Source organism: Salmo salar, chromosome 08 (assembly GCF_965601325.2).
Source record: "Salmo salar chromosome 08, fSalSal1, whole genome shotgun sequence".
Classification (NCBI taxonomy): Eukaryota; Metazoa; Chordata; class Actinopteri; order Salmoniformes; family Salmonidae; genus Salmo; species Salmo salar.
This window is the reverse complement of record NC_138298.1, coordinates 41,505,176-41,527,359: the sequence shown is the minus strand read 5'-3', so window position 1 is coordinate 41,527,359 and position 22,184 is coordinate 41,505,176. Positions and strand designations below refer to the sequence as shown.

Here is a 22,184-nt window from a genome sequence, read left to right as displayed (position 1 = left end):
TGGTACGGTGTGCACTAAGTAGTACACCCCAGCTCATGCACAATCAAACGGACTTGCCAGACAAACCAATGTGTCAATTTTTGGACATTTTCTTGCATAACAAAGCAATGCCTGTCACCTTGTAGGCAACTACTAAACCAGAACAAGAAACGATGCTGTGTAGGCTGTATTCTCTTAAAGGGTAAGGAAGAAATATCTGTCAGCTATTTTAACTTAAGCTCCCGAGTAGCGCAGCGGTCTAAGACACTGCATCAATACATAGCCGGGTTCGATCGCGGGCTGTAACTGTCCGTGATCAGGAGACCCATAGGGCAGCGCACAATTTGGCCCAGCGTCGTCTGGGTTAGGGGACTTAATGTTACATAAATATGAACATATAATATAAAAATATACGTGTTGAACGCGTCGACTGTGTTGAAATGGGAAGTAGCCAACATTTTATAAGGAAGTAGAGAAATAACGGCCGAAGAAACATGTTTGAGGTTTGTAGCCTTTTACAATTTAATATAGAAAAGTGTTTGAGAAGTTAGACTATTTTAGAGAGAGGTGATTTAGGGGGTTAAACATCCGCAGAATTGTAAAGTTATTACAATACTGATTTCAACTTTCAAGAATAATAATTGTAGGCTTTTATGTTGATTTATATTGATTAGCCTAATTAATATTTGATGTTATAGGCTATGAGGTAGTGAGTTGTTGTTATAGGTGATTGATTGCACATTATAATGTCTACTACCATCTTTCAATGTAAAGTAGATGTCTATAATGTATTTTAGTTGTGTGTGGAGCCCTTGTAGACAGCTGTTGTTATGGAGTCAGGGGATCCAACAAGGGAGACTAGCTAATGGAGATCCAGGTCAAAGTAATAACAGATTGGACTGTAAATGTTTAAATGCAAGATGAAGTCTCTGTTTAAACTCTGACCACAGACTGTAAAAGTGTTGTCATTGTTATTGGTTCTTCAATGTTCAGAAATATTGACTGTTCTGTTATTTCTTATTGTAGCTGTGTGAGCTGTGACTTACATCTAAAATGAGTCTCTCTGGGGAGAGAGAGGAGGAGACCACTGCCTCTATAACGAGTCTTTCTGGGGAGAGAGAGGAGGGGACCACTGCCTCTATAACGAGTCTCTCTGGGGAGAGAGAGGAGGGGACCACTGCCTCTAAAATGACTCAAGACACCAGTTCTAAGAGGTAAGTGATTAATTGTAAATATATACAGTTCTCTTAAAGCTAGATTCCTTAACGGTGAAACCATCCGTTTGGGATGTTACAACAACAAAGATGTTACTACAAACAACGAACACAGTTTTCTTTCCCTCTCGGACATCGTTGCACACGCTGCCGGATGCTCTTCTCCCTCCGGTGTCAACAAATCACTGTTAATCAGATATGAGGAGTTAGAGAGTCAAATGTGGTCAACTCTGAATCAGTAGCGGTGCGTGGGTAAAATCACTGGGGGAGGCAGCCATATTAAAACCCATGTGTTGTGATCATTTCATTGTGTGCTCTATAACCTGTTAATTCATATGCCTTGACACCGTGATATATAGGACTAAAGGTCTAGACAATAAGACACCGTGATATATAGGACTAAAGGCCTAGACAATAAGACACCGTGATATATAGGACTAAAGGTCTAGACAATAAGACACTGTGATATATAGGACTAAAGGCTGAGACAATAAGACACCGTGATATATAGGACTAAAGGCCTAGACAATAAGACACTGTGATATATAGGACTAAAGGCTGAGACAATAAGACACACTGATATATAGGACTAAAGGCCTAGACAATAAGACACTGTGATATATAGGACTAAAGGCTGAGACAATAAGACACAGTGAGATATAGGACTAAAGGCTGAGACAATAAGACACAGTGATATATAGGACTAAAGGCTGAGACAATAAGACACAGTGATATATAGGACTAAAGCCTGAGACAATAAGACACAGTGATATATAGGACTAAAGGCCTAGACAATAAGACACCGTGATATATAGGACTAAAGGCTGAGACAATAAGACACTGTGATATATAGGACTAAAGGTCTAGACAATAATACACAGTGATATATAGGACTAAAGGCCTAGACAAAAAGACACAGTGATATATAGGACTAAAGGCCTAGACAATAAGACGCCGTGATATATAGGACTAAAGGCTGAGACAATAAGACACAGTGATATATAGGACTAAAGGCCTAGACAATAAGACACTGTGATATATAGGACTAAAGGCCTAGACAATAAGACACAGTGGCAGAATAAATTCAACCACACACATATTGCTGACTCTACCTTTAAGTTTGTTTTGACCAAATAGATCATGATTGTGTTCCTTGCCTGGGACTCAAGTATAATGAACGCTTTAAAACTATTTTGATTTAAAAACAATTCAGTTAACACTCACATTTCTCAGGTCCAGGCTTGATACAACACTCTCCACCATGGTCTCTGGTGTTCTCAGGTCCAGGCTTGATACAACTCTCTCCACCATGGTCTCTGGTGTTCTCAGGTCCAGGCTTGATCCAACTCTCTCCACCATGGTCTCTGGTGTTCTTAGGTCTAGGCTTGATCCAACTCTCTCCACCATGGTCTCTGGTGTTGGTAAAGCAGAAGGATAGACTGATTAAACTACATACAACTTATAAAGGCTTTATATAGCATACATACAGTCTTCATAACAATACAAAGGGTGACAGACCAGCTCCCTATGTAGGGTGCATACAAACACATTAAAACATACCACTACTACTAATCTAACTGTCTGTAGGTCCAACAGAACACATTAAAACACACCACTACTACTAATCTAACTGTCTGAAGGTCCAACAGAACACATTAAAACAACACTACTACTAATCTAACTGTCTGTAGGTCCAACAGAACACATTAAAACACACCACTACTAATGTATTTATAGAAATGATTCCAGACGATAAACAAATTATAAAGCATTACTATTACTCACCTCTGAATGTGTTGGTCATCTATCTGACACAGGGTCACTGAGGAGGAGGAGGAGTAAACCCCAAACAGAAACCCAAATCCAGGATAGAGGGGTTCAGTGAATGTGGTGTGTCTTGAGTAAAGGTGTTTCAGTGTACCAGAGGAGGACAAACTATAGAAGGACAAAGTACCAGCTGGCCAGTCCAGATACACACCAACTCTCATAGAATCAGGACAAGGGATGGATCTCCTACGGACTCCAGCTTGGAGAAAGTGATAATGACTGTCAGAGCAGACTAAACACCAGGACTCCTTATTGGCTCCAATCCTACTGTCATCTCCAGCTCCCTTCCTCATCATTCCTTTGTAAACTACACCAATAACAGTCATGCCACCATCCCAGTAACTATCCATCTCCACCTCCCAGTAATAACGACCTCCAGATAAGCCTTCTCTGCAGAGAACGTGGGAATGATAGTCAAATCTGTCTGGATGGTTTTCATAATGCTGCTTCTCTTCCACCAATGTCACCTTCCTGTTCCCCTCAGACAGTATCAGGTTTGGGTTTGCTGTATTTGGGTCCAGGGTGAGATGACAGGCATCTGTAGACAAAAGGAGAGTTTAATCAAACCACATCTTCATATAAAATGTTGTTTTGTAGGTACAGAACAAGTATTGATTAGTTACTATGTTACTATAGAGCTGAATATGCAATTAATTAAGATTGAAGAGACTTACATTTCCTCAGCCCTGATTTCAGCCTGCCCTCTCCACCATGATCCACACTGTAGGAGAAACAGGTTATTGACTGACAAAGACCTAATAAAGCAGTCAACATTTAAACCATATTGTTGTGTTCTGGTGCACTATCCAAGTTCATTACTAGAGACATACAGGTATTCTGTCCTACCTACTGCATACAGAACAGAGTACAATTCATTACTAGAGACATACAGGTATTCTATCCTACCTACTGCATACAGAACAGAGTACAATTCATTACTAGTGTAATGATGTTGCCCTCTTTGGGTTTTCTATGTACCATCCCCCTACCTCCCCCTTCTCAGGCCCTGTTTGAGCGGTCGTAAATTCCTAAGAAAATGTCCCGCCTCATGGCCACAGTATAAAGAGACAGAGTGTTTTCATAGAGAGACAAAGGAATTCTTCTACCTCACAGAATTGGAGAACCGAACAACATTTATGTTCTGGAGAAGGTATAAAAGATCGGTGAAAAATCCAGCTACGAACTGGTCCGTTTGGTACAATTTTGTGAAACTCATGAGAGACAATACGGCCATATTACCATAATAATGTTTATATACTAGCCTCAGCTATGAGACTTACATCTAAATGGTTGTATAAAATTAATGAATAAGGATAAAGCTATTTGGAATATGTTGGGATGCTTGTAAGATGTTAACCTGTTAGGGCTAGGGGGCAGTATTTGCACGGCTGGATAAAAAACGTACCTGATTTAATCTGGTTACTACTCCTGCCCAGTAACTAGAATATGCATATAATTATTGTCTTTGGATAGAAAACACCCTAAAGTTTCTAAAACTGTTTGAATGGTGTCTGTGAGTATAACAGAACTCATATGGCAGGCAAAAACCTGAGAGATTCCTTTACAGGAAGTGGCCTGTCTGACCATTTATTGTCTTTCTTTGACATCTCTTTCTAAAACTAAGGATCTCTACGGTAACGTGACACTTCCCACGGCTCCAATAGGCTCTCAGAGCCCAGGAAAAACCTGAATGTCGTCATTCCAGCCCCAGGCTGAAACACATTATCGCCTTTCTCAAGTGGCCGATCAGGGGACAGTGGGCTTAGGCGCGTGCACTGGCCGCCCCCGTCTTTCTGTTTTTTCCTCTGTTTACCGAAAAGGAGATTCCCGGTCGGAATATTATCGCTTTTTTACGAGATAAATTGCATAAAAATTGATTTTAAACAGCGGTTGACATGCTTCGAAGTACGGTAATGGAATATTTCGAATTTTTTTGTCACGAATTGCGCCATGCTCGTAACCCTGATTTATCATTTCAGATAGTGTCTGGAACGCACGAACAAAACGCCGTTTTTCGGATATAACGATGGATTATTTGGGACCAAACCAACATTTGTTATTGAAGTAGAAGTCCTGGGAGTGCATTCTGACGAAGACAACAAAGGTAATAACATTTTTGTTATAGTAAATCTGATTTTGGTGAAGGCTAAACTTGCCGGGTATCTAAATAGCTAGCCCGTGATGGCTGGGCTATGTACTTAGAATATTGCAAAATGGGCTTTCACCAAAAAGCTATTTTAAAATCGGACATATCGAGTGCATAGAGGAGTTCTGTATCTATAATTCTTAAAATAATTGTTATGCTTTTTGTGAACGTTTATCGTGAGTAATTTAGTAAATTGTTAGTAAATTCCCCGGAAGTTTGCGGGGGGTATGCTAGTTCTGAACGTCACATGCTAATGTAAAAAGCTGGTTTTTGATATAAATATGAACTTGATTGAACAAAACATGCATGTATTGTATAACATAATGTCCTAGGTGTGTCACGCTAAATGCAAAACCTCATAAATGCTAGAACTTTATTTTCTCAAACATATGACTATTTTACACCGTTTTATAGATACACCTCTCCTTAATCGAACCACGTTGTCCGATTTCAAAAAGGCTTTACAGCAAACGCAAAACATTAGATTATGTCAGCAGAGTACCCAGCCAGAAATAATCACACAGCCATTTTCAAAGCAACTAGCATGCATCACAAATACCCAAAACACAGCTAAATGCAGCACTAACCTTTGACAACCTTCATCAGATGACACTCCTAGGACATCATGTTACACAACACATGCATTTTTTGTTCGATAAAGTTCATATTTATATATAAAAACAGCAGAAAATCTTTTGCCTCAAATGCGTCCGGTTTATTAGCGCTATAATTTACAAAATTACTATTCGAAAACATTGTTAAAATGTAATATTGTCTTTCAAAGACTTATAGATTAACATGTCTTGAATGCCATCTCTTTGCCAGATTTAAAAATAACTTTACTGGGAAATCACACTTTGCAATAAACGACGTGGTATGCCCAGAAAAATAGTCTAGGCTATACATGTTTTGAGCCATCTTGGAACGATCAACCATCAAAAATACTATTGTAAATAATCCCTTACCTTTGATTATCTTTATCAGAAGGCACTTCTAGAAATCCCAGGTCCATAACAAATGTAGTTTTGTTCAAAAAAGTTAACCTCTTACATCTAGACGTTCCGCTAGCGGAACACCTGCTCCAATATCCAATGATAGGCGTGGCGCGAATTACAAATTCCTCAAAAATACATTTTTTTTTTCAAACATATGACTATTTCACAGCATTTTAATAAAGATAAGACTCTCCTTTATCTAACCACACTGTCCGATTTCAAAAAGGCTTTACAGCGAAAGCAAAACATTAGATTATGTCAGCAGAGTACCAAGCCAGAAATAATCAGACACCCATTTTTCAAGCTAGCATATAATGTCACAAAAACCCAGAAGACAGCTAAATGCAGCACTAACCTTTGATGATCTTCATCAGATGACACACCTAGGACATTATGTTATACAATACATGCATGTTTTGTTTAATCAAGTTCATATTTATATCAAAAAACTGCTTTTTACATTAGCATGTGACGTTCAGAACTGGCATACCCCCGCAAACTTCCGGGGAATTTGCTAACAATTTACTAAATTACTCACGATAAACATTCACAAAAAGCATAACAATTATTTTAAGAATTATAGATACATAACTCCTCTATTCACTCGATATGTCCGATTTTAAAATAGCTTTTTGGTGAAAGCACATTTTGCAATATTCTAAGTACATAGCCCAGGCATCACGGGCTAGCTATTTAGACACCCGGCAAGTTTAGCACTCACCAATATCAGATTTACTATTATAAAAGTTTGATTACCTTTTGTTGTCTTCGTCAGAATGCACTCCCAGGACTGCTACTTCAATAACAAATGTTGGTTTGGTCCAAAATAATCCATCGTTATATCCGAATAGCGGCGTTTTGTTCGTGCGTCCCAGACACTATCCGAATGGTAAAGAAGGGTCGTGCGCATGGTGCAATTCGTGACAAAAAAAATCGAAATATTCCATTACCGTACTTCGAAGCATGTCGACCGCTGTTTAAAATCAATTTTTATGCAATTTTTCTCGTAAAAAAGCGATAATATTCCGACCGGGAATGTCCATTTAGCTAAACAGAGGAATGAAAACAAACCTTTCGGTCGACGCGGGCACGAGCCTGAGTCTCACAGTACTGTAACCAGCCACTACCCAAACGCGCTACTTTGTTTCAGCCAGAGCCTGCAAAGCCACGATTCCGCTTTTTGCCGCCTTCTGAGAACCTGTGGCAGCCGTAGGAAGTGTCACGGGACAGCTAAGATCCTCACTCTTCAATAAACAGAGACAAGAAGAACGACACCTTGTCAGACAGGCCACTTCCTGCATGAAATGTTCTCAGGTTTTTGCCTGCCATATGAGTTCTGTTATACTCACAGACACCATTCAAACAGTTTTAGAAACTTTAGGGTGTTTTCTATCCAAAGCCAATAATTATATGCATATTCTAGTTACTGGGCAGGAGTAGTAACCAGATTAAATCGGGTACGTTTTTTATCCAGCCGTGAAAATACTGCCCCCTAGCCATAACAGGTTAATAATTTATGTCCCAATAGCGTTAGCGCGCTCCGAAGGCTAGTGAAAATGTACCGTCTGCGTCTGACTTGTCGTCAGGAATGAGCAAAAAAAATATATTTAAGTTCGTTCAAACATGTCAAACGTTTTATAACATAAATCTTTAGGGGCTTTTTCAACCAGGGCTTCAATAATATTCCATTGGGATGGTTGCATTGTCTTTCAAAACGTTTCGAAAAGGGAGAGTACCCATGGGCGCCGACGTCACAATGGTAATGGCCCATTTCCTGTGACCTAGGTAAACATCCTCTCTTTCAGTCAATTTTGATGGTAGGAGGCTCAAAACACTTTGTAAAGACTGGGGACATCTAGTGGAAGCTTTAGGAAGTGCTAAATGAATCGCAAGCCACTGTGTTTCAATGGCAAATGTTTGAAGTGATATCCACACATCAGATTTCAGTTTCCTGTCAGGATTTGTCTCAGGGTTTTGACTGCCATATGAGTTCTGTTATACTCACAGACACCATTCAAACAGTTTTAGAAACTTTAGGGTGTTTTCTATCCAAAGCCAATAATTATATGCATATTCTAGTTACTGGGCAGGAGTAGTAACCAGATTAAATCGGGTACGTTTTTTATCCAGCCGTGTCAATACTGCCCCCTAGCCCTAACAGGTTAAAACGTTACAAAACGAGAGAGTACACACGGGCTCGCGCGCCATAGTAGTATAGGACTTCCCACAATGACACAGTATCCAGGCCTCTTGTTCGGTCAGTTTTTACTGTCAGAATCCTAACCCACTGTGTGTTTCAATGGCCAAGCCTTGAAATTCATTTCACACATCAGATTTTCACTTCCTGTCAGAATTTCGCTCAGGGTTTTGACTGCCATATGAGTTCTGTTATACTTACAGACACCATTCAAACAGTTTTAGAAACTTCAGAGTGTTTTCTATCAAAATCTACTAATAATATGCATATCCTAGCTTCTGAGTTTGTGTAGGACGCCATTTAAAATGGGCACATATTTTTTTCAAAATTCTCAATACTGCCCCCTAGCCCCAAGAAGGACGATCAAAACGTAGACCAATGTTCTCCAGAAGTTCCACTACGGGAAGAACTAAAGCGAGAACAATTTGAGAAAAGGGTAAAAGATAAGTCACAAGGACTAGACGGGGAATTACCGGACACCAGGTCCGCAGGAATTAACACCCAAATCAAGGACGTTAAAGTTCAAATTTCTCCCGCTCTCATTCAAGACCCTATCCAGGGCCCAATTGATCAAGAAACAAGCCCCCGGGCTTTGTCTATAGACTCTGATACAAAAGTTGCGAAGAAAAAGGTCAAACGCTTCGTTAAAGCCAAGCCCACTCAAAATCGGAAAAGTCAATCTGCTTCCACCTTGAACAGAAATGGCATATCACGTCGTTGCGAACGACCACTCCACTTTGTGGGGAATATGTCCACTAACCACGAATCTAAACGGCCATACCTGGAAACAGTCCTGGAGGACTGCTTAACTTGTCATGCGCTAATTGATTCGGGTGCGACAATATAACTCATCTCTCAAACATTGTTCGATGATCTAAAAAGGGCTTTGAAGCCAACTAAACGTTGGTTAACAGTGGAACGATGCGACACTAAACTTTGAGGGGTCACTCAGGCTACCTCGCCTCTCACATTGAGAGTCATAATGAAACTACACTTCCAGGACGTATCGCTCGTTCACCCTGTGTATGTTACCAGCCTCGAAACTGTACCCCTGCTACTTGGAGCAGACTTGATGGATCAGTTACTCCCATTGATGGATTGGAAAACCAACCAGGTATGGTCACAGGCCACAGTGCCTTCTCCACTGACCACACTGTCTTCCCCTAACTCTAGCTGCAACGCAGTCATTCACGAGGGGTATCTGTCGAAAGCGCCCCTTGGGAAAAAGACCTTTAGAAACCTCTTGGTACAGAATCCGATCCAAGGAGATATTACGATATCTCGACACATTCCATCAGCCAACCTGATTGACCATTCTTTTCATGATTTCGAGCCAGCTGTCTCTGTTTATAAGCAACTTCCCTCCTCCTTGCAGTCGTGCAATACGATAGTTGAGATGAACTTGTCTTGCCCTTCGGACACTTCCGCAAGCACTGCGGCCGTCTCAGCAAGAAAAACATTGATGCGCAGAGTATACTCTGCTTCCAATGATACACCTTCCGCTTGGTTGGGGACTGTCACCCCTTACAATGACACTAATGGCGTCAGTCCAGCAACTGACCCGATGACTCCCACTGGTGAAACACTTTGCGATATCACAGACCGATATCCTCGTCTCAGTTCGCAGGTACTGAAGAGGTTGCCCCACGTGGACGCGGTGGTGACTGACATGCCTCGACAGTCACTGAGCGCTTTGAAGGACAAACACCAGGAGAGTTGGTTGAAAGGTTACAGCCATTCTCATAACAACGTGGCCGCTGACAACTCGTACATAGGGTCCGACCTTTTCGTTTGCGCCTCGGACACCAACACCACCCGCTGGTGGGGGGGTCCCGAGACACAAAGGGGGGGAATAGTAGCCCAGAGCCTCATCGAGACCGGTGGGGGGGTCGTGTAACTCCCGCTAGGATTTTGGGGCGGCAGGGTAGCCTAGTGGTTAGAGCGTTAGACTAGTAACCGGAAGGGTGCAAGTTCAAATCCCCGAGCTCACAAGGTACAAATCTGTTGTTCTGCCCCTGAACAAGGCAGTTAACCCATTGTTCCTAGGCCGTCATTGTAAATAAGAATTTGTTCTTAACTGACTTGCCTAGTTAAATAAAGATAAATAAAAAATAAGGTAACGTTTGTCAACATATTTCCAATGTACATTTTTTTTTTTAAGTCTTTGCCGTTATTGATCAGAGTTACCGTGTCATATGGATATCTACACAGTTATTACATTGGCAAGGTGGTGTAAGTCTACACAAACACAGACCTTATTTGAAGTGAATCTAAAAATATCCTATGGAATAAATAAATAAATAAAGGAACCACTTTTCAGATTTTGCTGGAAGGTGTCATGGGATTTATGACTCACACTTTGGTAGTCAATTCTTACCATGCCCATTATTAAAATAGGATTTCCTGCATATAGAAATTACAGTTGTTTTCAACATTCATCACAGGTAACTTCAACTCTAGTTTTATTATTCAAACAGTTGAGAGTATTTGTGTCTCCTAAGCAGACTCTTCAGTATCTTTGTCAATTCAGAGAGCTGTGTGTGTGTGTGTGTGTGTGTGTACGATTATATTAATTTTACCCATGGCAGAGAAAAGCAGAGCACCAGTGTGGGACTATAACATTGAATTGGCCCCAGGGAAAGCAAGGTGTCTAATTTGTGATAATTGTCATTATTACAAACATATATATAAAAAAATACAAATCGGCCGATTGATCGGTATCGGCTTTTTTTGGTCCTCCAATTTTCGGTATCAGCGTTAAAATCATAATTGATCGACCTCTAACGTCGATACACTGTTAAATATGCAAAGCTTTAAGAATAATGAGATACATTAAGACAATAACAAAAGGACACATGATTTACCAATGTTAAAAACATACTAACTCACTCAAGATATTCAACCTTAGTTTGATATATTTATCACATCGTATGTATGTTTCTGCATATTTATCAAGATGGTAAAATAATGTTAGAAACATAATTACTACAAATATATAAAAACTATAAAGACAGAGGATACTGAAGATATTTAACTCACACTAGTGTCTGTATGTTGCAGAGTGGACTGGTTAGTCCAACACAGAGCAGCTCCACTCCTCTGTCTCCCAGGTCATTGTAGCTGAGGTCCAGTTCTCTCAGGGGGGAGTTTGGTGTCTGCAGAGCTGAGGCCAGAGTCTCACAGGATTTAGATGTCAGTTTACAGCCATCCAGTCTGGAGAGAGGAGATAATCTGTTAGATATACAAATCCTTCATTATAATGATACTGTAAACATCAACTCAATAACATAACTTACAGTGCTCTCTTGCAGGTTTTCACTACCGGCAGCAACCTCTGATAACCTTCCTTTGATGTGTTGTAAGTCTTCAGGTCAAACTCCTCCAGCACCTCCTCTGACATCAGTAACAGGTAGGCCAGGGCTGAACATTGGTCAGGTTTTAGTCTTGTTTCTGAAAGAGTTCCTGATCGCAGGGAGGTCTGCATGTCTTCAACTAGAGAGTTGGCACCAAGTTCATTCAGACAGTGGAACAAGTTGATGATCCTTTCTGGTGAGGATTCCCTTTCGATCTTGTCTGAAAGGTACTCAACTGTTCTCTCAACTGTTTCCTCATTGGTCTGTGTGGTACTTCCTGTCTGTGTCAGAAGGCCTCGTAACAGATTCTGATTGGACTCCAGTGAGAGACCCAGAAGGAAGCGGAGGAACAGGTCCAGGTGTCCATTCTCACTCTTCAAGGCCTCGTCCACTGCTCTCCTGTGTAAGTCAGACAACTGGATTGACTCCTTCTCTTCATCATCACTAGTGGGGGAGAAAACATTTTCCTTCTTGTCCAGACATGATTCTAAAGCATTCACTGCTGCTAGAAACTCCTGAATGCTCAGATGCACAAAGCTGTAGACCTTCTCTTGGTACAGCCCAGATTCTTCTTTAAAGATCTCTGTACACAATGCTGAGTACACTGATGCCTCTGTGACATCAAGGCCACACTCTCTCAGGTCTTCCTCATAGAAGATCAGGTTGCCCTTCTGCAGCTGTTGGAAAGCCAGCTTTGCCAGTTTCAGGATCATCTCTTTGTCTGACTGAGACAGTTCCTTTGGGTTTGTCTCTGTGGCTTTGTTGTACTTCTTGTTCTTCACAATGGTTTGGATGAACATGAAGTGTGAGTACATCTGGGTCAGAGTTTTAGGGACTTCATCCTTCTCTGCCTCTTTCAGTATCATCTCAAGGACAGTGGCTGATATCCAACAGAAGACTGGTATGTGGCACATGATGTGGAGGCTCCTTGATGTCTTCATGTGTTTGATGATTTCATTGGCCAGATTCTGATCTGTGATTTTCTTCCTGAAGTACTCATCCTTCTGTGGATCATTGAACCCTCGTACCTCTGTCACCTGGTCAACACACTCAGGAGGGATCTGATTGGCTGCTGCAGGCCGTGAGGTTATCCAGACGAGAGCAGAGGGAAGCAGATTCCCCTCAATGAGGTTTGTCAGGAGCACGTCCACTGAGGTTGGCTTCGTGACATCACAGCACTTCTCATTGTTTTTGAAGTCTAGAGGAAGTCGACACTCATCCAGACCATCAAAAATGAAAACAGTTTTGGTTTCACCATCTTCAATGCTGTCAATCTCTTTCAGCTCTGGGAAGTAGTGGGAAAGAAGTTGCATCAGACTGTATTGGTCCTTTTTCAGGTTCAGATCACGGAAAGGAAGAGGAAACATGAAATGAACGTCCTGATTTGCTTTTCCCTCTGCCCAGTCAAGGATGACCTTCTGCACAGAGACTGTTTTTCCAATGCCAGCGATTCCTTTTGTCAGCACAGTTCTGATAGGTTTGTCTTGTCGAGGTAAAGGCTTGAAGATGTCGTTGCATTTGATTGGTGTCTCTTGTGTGGTTTGTTTCTTGGATGCCATCTCTATCTGTCTAACCTCATGTTCATTATTGAGCCCTCCACTTCCACCCTCTGTGATGTAGAGCTCTGTGTAGATGTCCTTTAACAGACTTTGGTTTCCATGGTGTCCAATTCCTTCAGATATGTGTTGATACTTGTGTTTCAGTTTAGCCTTAATGTCTTGTTGAACTGTCAGCAGAGTTTGACCTGTAGGAAAACATTGAGAGTTGGGACTCATTCGTTTGTGTGTGTGTTTTATAAGGGTCTTTGTACCATTCTTTGTAATATTGTATGAAACACAGTCTTACTTCTTCTGTCCAGAAGGTTGTGTGTGATCTTTAATGCATCCTCACTGTCCAAACTCTCCACTTCCTTATTGTCATCTGGTAATGGTTCCTGGCTGAAAGCAGGTGGCTGATCACTCTTCATTGATAGCAGGCTGGTTGTAGGGGACTCTGCTCTGGGCTTCTGAACACTGAACAAAACAGGGAGACCGATCACCTCATCAATATCACATCAATACCTCATCTACTTCCTTTTAACAACTGTATAGTGGAACATCTAGAAGTCCTGATGTTTCTTTATAAAGCTACAGTCTGCAATTGGTAAATCCATTTCTGGCCTTTTAAGTGAATGATATAGACCTACATTTTATGTAATTTGTAATTTGGGAACACTTTTCATTAGTTTGATATTTTTAAGAGCAATGTACATTTTGCAAATCATCTCTTACCTCTTAGAACTGGTGTCTTGAGTCATTTTAGAGGCAGTGGTCTCTTCCTCTCTCTCCCCAGAGAGACTCATTTTAGAGGCAGTGGTCTCCTCCTCTCTCTCCCCAGAGAGACTCGTTTTAGAGGCAGTGGTCTCCTCCTCTCTCTCTCCAGAGAGACTCATTTTAGAGGCAGTGGTCTCCTCATCTCTCTCCCCAGAGAGACTCGTATTAGATGTAAGTCACAGCTCACTCAGCTACAATAACCAATAAGAAATAACAGAACAGTCAATATTTCTAAACATTGAAGATCCATTAACAATGACAACACGTTTACTGTCTGAGGTCAGAGTTCAGATACTTCTTGTTGCATTTAAACATACACAGTCCAATATTATTAATTTGATTTGGATCCCCACTAGCTGACTCCATATAACAGCTAGTCTACCTGGTTGGATCCCCTGACTCCCTAACAACAGCTAGTCTACCTGGTTGGATCCCCTGACTCCATAACAACAGCTAGTCTACCTGGTTGGATCCCCTGACTCCATAACAACAGCTAGTCTACCTGGTTGGATCCCCTGACTCCATAACAACAGCTGTCTACATGGGCTCTTTTTGAGAAGATCAGGGAGTTTTGCTACGAACAAGCTATGGACATCACATGCCCTGCACCAAAGTCAAGGGCAGGACAGAAACAGCCTCTCCGAATATAGATTCCCTTGTTCATGCGTGGTTCGGACAGACCAGTTCATCACTGGGGGAGAGTTCCCAGTCATCACCACTATCTACAGTGCCTCTTGTCACATGACTCTCTCCTAACACACACCATACGTTGCTGCTACTATAAAAAAAATGTATCCTGCTGCTCAGCCACTTCACCCCTGATTGTCTACATATAACTACCTCATCTATCACCAGTATCACTGATATGGTTATTGATATTGTACATTTATTTTATTTATTTATTTTATTTCACCTTCATTTAAGGACAACAAGGTCAAGGTATTGGAGTTGCCGTCACAAAGCCCTGACCTCAATCCCATAGAAAATTTGTGGGCAGAACTGAAAAAGCATGTGCGAGCAAGGAAGCCTACAAACCTGACTCAGTTACACCAGCGCTGTCAGGAGGAATGGGCAAAATTCACCCAACTTATTGTGGGAAGCTTGTGGAAGGCTACCCAACACGTTTGACCCAGGTTAAACAATTTAAAGGCAATGCTACCAAATACTAATTGAGTGTATGTAAAATTCGGACCCACTGGGAATGTGATGAAAGAAATAAAAGCTGAAATAAACCATTCTCCCTACTATTATTCTGACATTTCAAATTTTTGTTAATAAAGTGGTGATCCTAACTGACCTAAGACAGAGAATTTTTACTAGGACTAAATGTCAGGAATTGGGAAAAACTGAGTTTAAATGTATTTGGCTAAGGAGTATGTAAACTTCCGACTTCAACTGTATGTATGTATGCATGCATGTATGTATGTATACATTTTTTTATGAGATATCTTGGCATAGGTTATTGGTGTACTGTTGGAATCATGGAAATATAATGATTGTAATTAAATAGTTGGAATATAGTGGGCAGCACATTGAATGCATTGTTGTTTGACATAACAAATGAATAAGCCAGGGAAGATGTGTGTAAGGAATGGAACCAAAGTGTTGGTCAGTGTTTCCCAGGGGTCCCTATACGATGTTCCGTTCCTCTTTATGTGGCTAGCTAGCTAACATATTCATGCTTCGCCTATTCCTCTGATTTAGTAGATACCATTACACAAACATGCAGATCTAGGCCTACACCAGCACTGGTTTCAGGCTGTAATTAGACATTAGGTTTGCGCCAACTCCGATTACATTTAGCTAGCCAGCTAACTAGCAGTTAGCATTAGCTCCAGAGTGAACAGCAAGTGAAGTGCCTGTGACTACACCGCCAAGCAACACCTGCTCTCCTTGAGTGACAGGGGGCAGGGCTTGGTGTGGGAAGTGGAATGCAGGAACAGGAGAGACGACTTGCAAGTAGCAAACGGAGTGAACTCTAAAAATGGACATTACGGACACGCTGGTGTTGCGCGTCACATTCGGCCAACCAAACATTAAAATACTGTTATAGAAGGTGAAGTAAAAACACAAATCGGTCTGTGCATCAATACCAGTATACCGCCCAGCCCAACTGTTTATTACGTATAAAATAATTTATTTACATTACTTTAATAAAACATTTCAGTTCTCTATATAACATTTGATGACTGTAATTTCATTCCAAGTCCTTATCGATAGAGTTGCTGTAAAACTACAAAAAAAATGGATATTGTCAAAGTAAGTAAAGCCTACTTTTGTGACTCCTGAATACCAACTATCACATAGATCATGTATTTTCAAGTAGAGAAGCAACTGCTCTCTAACCCTCTCGATCAGTGTTCTTGTCTCTTCTCTCGGTCTGCCCCACACAGACGGTCTGTGCTATAGACTGAACAAGTAGTCTCGCAATGGATTATGGTCATTACCATGTATAATATTGGCCTGTAGGAAACTACAACTCCCTACTATATCACCCAGTTCGGACTAGTTCCGATTTCAAGAGAGAAACTGTGCATTGAGCTCACAGAAACACTAAATAGAATTCAAATAGTTAAAACAATTAAAAAAATAACAAGTGTTGGTTAATCGCTCAGAACTACTGCCATCGGATGGTGGTGGGTTGGACACCAAAGGGCTTGGCGCAAAAGGCTGCCATTGCCTTTCCGGCTCTGTAGGCCTGGGAATGACGGGGACAGAGTGGGCTAAAATGGTGCTGCTATGTGCTCCTACCACCCACATCAGGTCCCAGAGTCGCCCAAGACCAGAGCACTCCATTAGTCATCCATATCAGACAAGGCCCTTCACATTTCTCCTTCATTCCTCATTGCATTGAAAGTAAAGAGAGCCCTTGTCTTCAACAACAGCCCAGCCCTGATATGGAGAAAATGGGGCAATAAGGTAGACTCCCCACTGTATGAAAATGATTAAACTGAACAGTCGACAGCTTTTTTACTTATTTTTAATAAGTAAAAAATAATAATTTGCCGTATGGGTGAGAGGGAAGTGTCAAGGATAGAAATTTCCGGTAATATCTACAAGGCAGCTCTTGGAATTACAACAACCAATTGCAGCTGATGAAACACCATAAAAAGGCACAATTTGTCAATCAATAACGTTGGTAGCATAGTATGATAATTCTACTCTAACTTGGGCAGCAGGACTGCACAGGGTGTGATTGTGGGATAACAACGCTCATATCAGGCTCCTGTAATATAATACAGAGAAGTAAAACAGGTCACTGCACAATGAGTGCAAGTGAGCTCCTTCAGCTCTCAGCCTGTTTAAAATATCTACTGATAATATCTCCCTACTTGCCGGCCCGGTTTCTGATCCCTTTAACCAGGTAGGCCAGTTGAGAACAAGTTCTCATTTACAACTGCGACCTGGCCAAGATAAAACAAAGCAGTGCAACACAAACAACAACACAGAGTTACACATGGAATAAACAAACAAAGGCAATAACACAATAGAAAAGTATATATACAGTGTGTGCAAATGAAGTAAGATAAGGGAGGTAAGGCAATAAATAGGCCATAGTGGCGAAATAATTACAAATTAGCAATTAAAACACTGGAGTTGATAGATGTGCAAAAGATGAATGTGCAAGTAGAGATACTGGGGTGCAAAGGAGCAAGATAAATAAAAAAAATACAGTATGGGGATGAGGTAGTTGGATGGGCTATTTACAGATGGGCTATGTTCAGGTGCAGTGATATGTGAGCTGCTCTGACAGCTGTTGCTTAAAGTTAATGAGGGAGATATGAGTCTCCAGCTTCAGTGATTTTTGCAATTCGTTCCAGTCATTGGCAGCAGAGAACTGGAAGGAAAGGCGGCCAAATGAGAAATTGGCTTTGGGGGTAACCAGTGAAATATACCGGCTGGAGCGCGTTCTATGGGTGGGTGCTGCTATGGTGACCAGTGAGCTGAGATAAGGCGGGGCTTTACCTAGCAAAGACTTATAGATGTCCTGGAGCCAGTGGGTTTGGCGACGAATATGAAGCGAGGGCCAGCCAACGACAGCATACAGGTCGCAGTGGTGGGTAGTATATGGGGCTTTGGTGACAAAACGGATGGCACTGTGATAGACTGCATCCAATTTGCTGCATCCAATCGCCGAAGTTAAGGATCGGTAAGATATCAAATCAAAGTTTATTTGTCACGTGTGCCGAATACAACAGGTGTAGACATTACAGTGAAATGCTTACTTACAGGCTCTAACCAATAGTGCGAAAAAAAGGTATGTGTGTGTGTGTGTAGGTAAGTAAAGAAATAAAACAACAGTAAAAAGACATTTGAAAATAAGAGTAGCAAGGCTATATACAGACACCGGTTAGTCAGGTTTATTGAGGTAGTATGTACATGTAGGTTTGGTTAAAGTGACTATGCATATATGATGAACAGAGAGTAGCAGTAGCGTAAAAAGAGGGGTTGGCGGGTGGTGGGTGGGACACAATGCAGACAGCCCGGTTAGCCAATGTGCGGGAGCACTGGTTGGTCGGGCCAATTGAGGTAGTATGTACATGAATGTATAGTTAAAGTGATTATGCATATTAGATAAACAGAGAGTAGCAGCAGCGTAAAAGAGGGGTTGGGGGGGGGCAAATAGTCCGGGTAACAATTTGGTTACCTGTTCAGGAGTCTTATGGCTTGGGGGTAAAAACTGTTCAGAAGCCTTTTTGTCCAAGAATTGGCACTCCGGTACCGCTTACAATGCGGTAGTAGAGAGAACAGTCTATGACTGGGGTCTTTGACAATTTTTAGGGCCTTCCTCTGACACCGCCTGGTGTAGAGGTCCTGGATGGCAGGCAGCTTTGCCTCAGTGATGTACTGGGCCGTACGCACTACCCTCAGAAGTGCCTTGCGGTCGGAGGCAGAGCAATTGCCGTACCAGGAGGTGACGCAACCGGTCAGGATGCTCTCGATGTTGCAACTGTAGAACCTTCTGAGGATCTCAGATAGTCAGTTTTACAAGGGTATGTTTGGCAGCATGAGTGAAGGATGCTTGGTTGGGAAATAGGAAGCCGATTCTAGATTTAATTTTGGATTGTATATTGGTATTTGTAGATGTCCAAATATTCTAAGTCAGAACCGTCCAGAGTGCTGGACGGGCGGGCAGGTGCGGGTAGCGATTGGTTGAAGAGCATGTATTTAGTTTTACTTGCATTTAAGAGCAGTTGGAGGCCACAGAAGGAGAGTTGTATGGCATTGAGGCTCGTCTGGAGGTTAGTTAACACAGTGTCCAAAGAAGGGCCAGAAGTATACAGAATGGTGTCGTCCGCGTAGAGGTGGATCAGAGAATCACCAGCAGCAATAGCGACATCATTGATGTATACAGAGAAAAGAGTCGGCCCGAGAATTGAACCCTGTGGCACCCCCATAGAGACTGCCCGACATACTGTATAACTACCTCATCTATCACCAGTATCACTGATATGGTTATTGATATTGTTCTTCTACATACTGTATATTATGTAGTTCTTTCTCTATATTGACACTTGTTATTTTTGTATTTATATTATTTATATTGACACTATCTATTTCTGATATTGCTACTACGTAAGTAACCATTTGTCTGTACAGTTTCCACCTTCTGTAGAGACCCATCCACTTAGCTAGACGTGGCTGGGGGATATAGCATTTCTTTCACATGACCCATCAGTTTAGTGTCTGGATTAGCGTCATCTAACATTTATACAATATTTTTATCTGGACACTTTCTGCTTACCTGGGATTGTTCCTTATTGTAGGCTACTACTTTTAGTCTTAATCTTTACTACACTACTCACTGTTTATCACATGACCTCACATGTGAATCCTTCAACAGATGGGTGGGGCTAAGGCTTAAGAGGGTGTGAACAATGCTGAATGGGTGGAGACAAAGGAGAGCTCTCCAGTAGGCGCACCAAAAACATTCAGGGGCCATTTTCACAAAGGTGGGGTTTCAGGTTTATCAACTTTCAAAGCAGAATTACTTTCCCATTGTTCCTCAAATGCAGTGTATGATATACCTTTTTGTGCCTCTGACTCTGCTTTTTTTTCAATGTAAAAAACACAATTTCAAATGTTGCTACGTAAGACCGAATCAAGTCTGTCGGTCACATTTAGTTTCAATGCCCATTACCGCATGTCACTTTTTACCGAATTGACAAGAGCGACAATTATTTTTCTACAAAGAAACTAGATGACGTGACACACATCTTCCTCCGGGATGTGAAAGAGCGCAAATAAATCAATCGCCCATACCCTACCTCATAACCCTGTAGCCTATATTATAACCCCATACCCTACCTCACAGCCCTGTAGCCTATATTATAACCCCATACCCTACCTCATAACCCTGTAGCCTATAATATAACCCCATACCCTACCTCATAACCCTGTAGACTATATTATAACCCCATACCCTACCTCATAACCCTGTAGACTATAACATAACCCCATACCCTACCTCACAGCCCTGTAGACTATAATATAACCCCATACCCTACCTCATAACCCTGTAGCCTATAATATAACCCCATACCCTACCTCACAGCCCTGTAGACTATAATATAACCCCATACCCTACCTCATAACCCTGTAGACTATATTATAACCCCATACCCTACCTCACAGCCCTGTAGACTATAATATAACCCCATACCCTACCTCATAGCCCTGTAGCCTATAATATAACCCCATACCCTACCTCATAACCCTGTAGACTATAATATAACCCCATACCCTACCTCACAGCCCTGTAGACTATAATATAACCCCATACCCTACCTCATAACCCTGTAGAATATAATATAACCCCATACCCTACCTCATAACCCTGTAGACTATAATATAACCCCATACCCTACCTCACAGCCCTGTAGACTATAATATAACCCCATACCCTACCTCATAACCCTGTAGACTATAATATAACCCCATACCCTACCTCACAGCCCTGTAGACTATAATATAACCCCATACCCTACCTCATAGCCCTGTAGACTATAATATAACCCCATAACCTACCTCATAACCCTGTAGCCTATAATATAACCCCATACCCTACCTCATAACCCTGTAGACTATAATATAACCCCATACCCTACCTCATAGCCCTGTAGCCTATAATATAACCCCATACCCTACCTCACAGCCCTGTAGACTATAATATAACCCCATACCCTACCTCATAACCCTGTAGACTATAATATAACCCCATACCCTACCTCATAACCCTGTAGACTATAATATAACCCCATACCCTACCTCACAGCCCTGTAGACTATAATATAACCCCATACCCTACCTCATAGCCCTGTAGACTATAATATAACCCCATACCTTACCTCACAGCCCTGTAGACTATAATATAACCCCATACCCTACCTCATAGCCCTGTAGCCTATAATATAACATTGATACATATTGACTAGGCTGGTCAATATGAATCAGCATCAATGTAAGGATGCCTAAAATGATCATTATTGAAAGTTGAAATCAGTATTGTAATAACTTAACAATTCTGTGGATGTCTTACCCCCTAAATCACCTCTCTCTGCGATGGCCTAACTTCTCCAAAACACTTTTTGTCATAAAATGGTAAAAGAACGCTACAAACCTCAGAAACATTTTTCTTCGACCGACAGTGTCCAGTTCTGCCTCTACTTCCTTATAAATGTACTTCCTTGTTTCAACACAGTGGGCGGGTTCAACAGGTATAGGTTTATGTGAAGACACACAAACACAAAACACACGCGCAGACAGACACACACACACACACACACACACACTCACACACACCTTTCCGCTAACTTTAGACCATGTGTATGCACAGTTTCTAGTGGTTGAAGTATTGCATTTCAAGAAGGCCAGTAGATTAGTATTTAGTGTAAATGTGGGATATGATGGACACGCTTATTCATAACAATAAAAAGTTTAATAACAAGATGCAACAATTTGCCGTTACTGAGACATCCATTCCGTTTATCTTTGCATTTTAAAATAATTAGAAATAGCCATCTATTTCCTAGGCTTCTATTTATTTCGTTTCCATGATCGTTGCATAATACATTTCTCACCTTTTCTGTGATGTTTTCATACTCACGAGGTAGAATATAGGCCTACAACAAGGTTACCATTCGTCCCATCTCTCGTTTAA

General features: G+C 41.4%; 2 protein-coding genes across 2 annotated transcripts in view; both read right to left on the bottom strand.

The window, feature by feature from the left end:
- Positions 1-3,735, bottom strand: part of LOC106593599 (NACHT, LRR and PYD domains-containing protein 1 homolog) — a 160,900-nt gene extending 157,165 nt beyond the window's left edge. Inside the window, exons 1-3 of the mRNA XM_082978246.1 lie at positions 3,695-3,735; positions 2,979-3,558; positions 2,418-2,605 (exon numbers count right to left, since the gene is read on the bottom strand). Of these exons, the coding sequence (XP_082834372.1) occupies positions 2,418-2,605; positions 2,979-3,370 (580 nt within the window). The 5' untranslated portion in view covers positions 3,371-3,558; positions 3,695-3,735. The remainder of the gene's footprint in view (positions 1-2,417; positions 2,606-2,978; positions 3,559-3,694) is intronic.
- On the bottom strand, positions 3,501-21,721 carry LOC145881493 (protein NLRC3). The gene is made up of 6 exons (XM_082978296.1): positions 21,645-21,721; positions 13,982-14,214; positions 13,557-13,723; positions 11,655-13,455; positions 11,398-11,571; positions 3,501-3,558 (listed from the first exon to the last, which is right to left on the bottom strand). The coding sequence occupies exons 2-6, from the start codon at positions 14,140-14,142 to the stop codon at positions 3,501-3,503; spliced, it is 2,361 nt and encodes a 786-aa protein (XP_082834422.1). The 5' UTR covers positions 14,143-14,214; positions 21,645-21,721.
- Positions 21,722-22,184: the final 463 nt, after the last annotated feature.

Coding starts and splice junctions, on each gene's coding strand:
- LOC145881493 (XM_082978296.1), bottom strand. CDS start 14,142: ATGAGTCTCTCTGGAGAGAGAGAGGAGGAGACCACTGCCTCTAAAACG. Junction 13,724..13,981: donor CAAGACACCAGTTCTAAGAG/GTAAGAGATGAT, acceptor TGTTTTGTTCAG/TGTTCAGAAGCCCAGAGCAG. Junction 3,559..11,397: donor TGCAACATACAGACACTAGT/GTGAGTTAAATA, acceptor TTTTGTCTACAG/ATGCCTGTCATCTCACCCTG.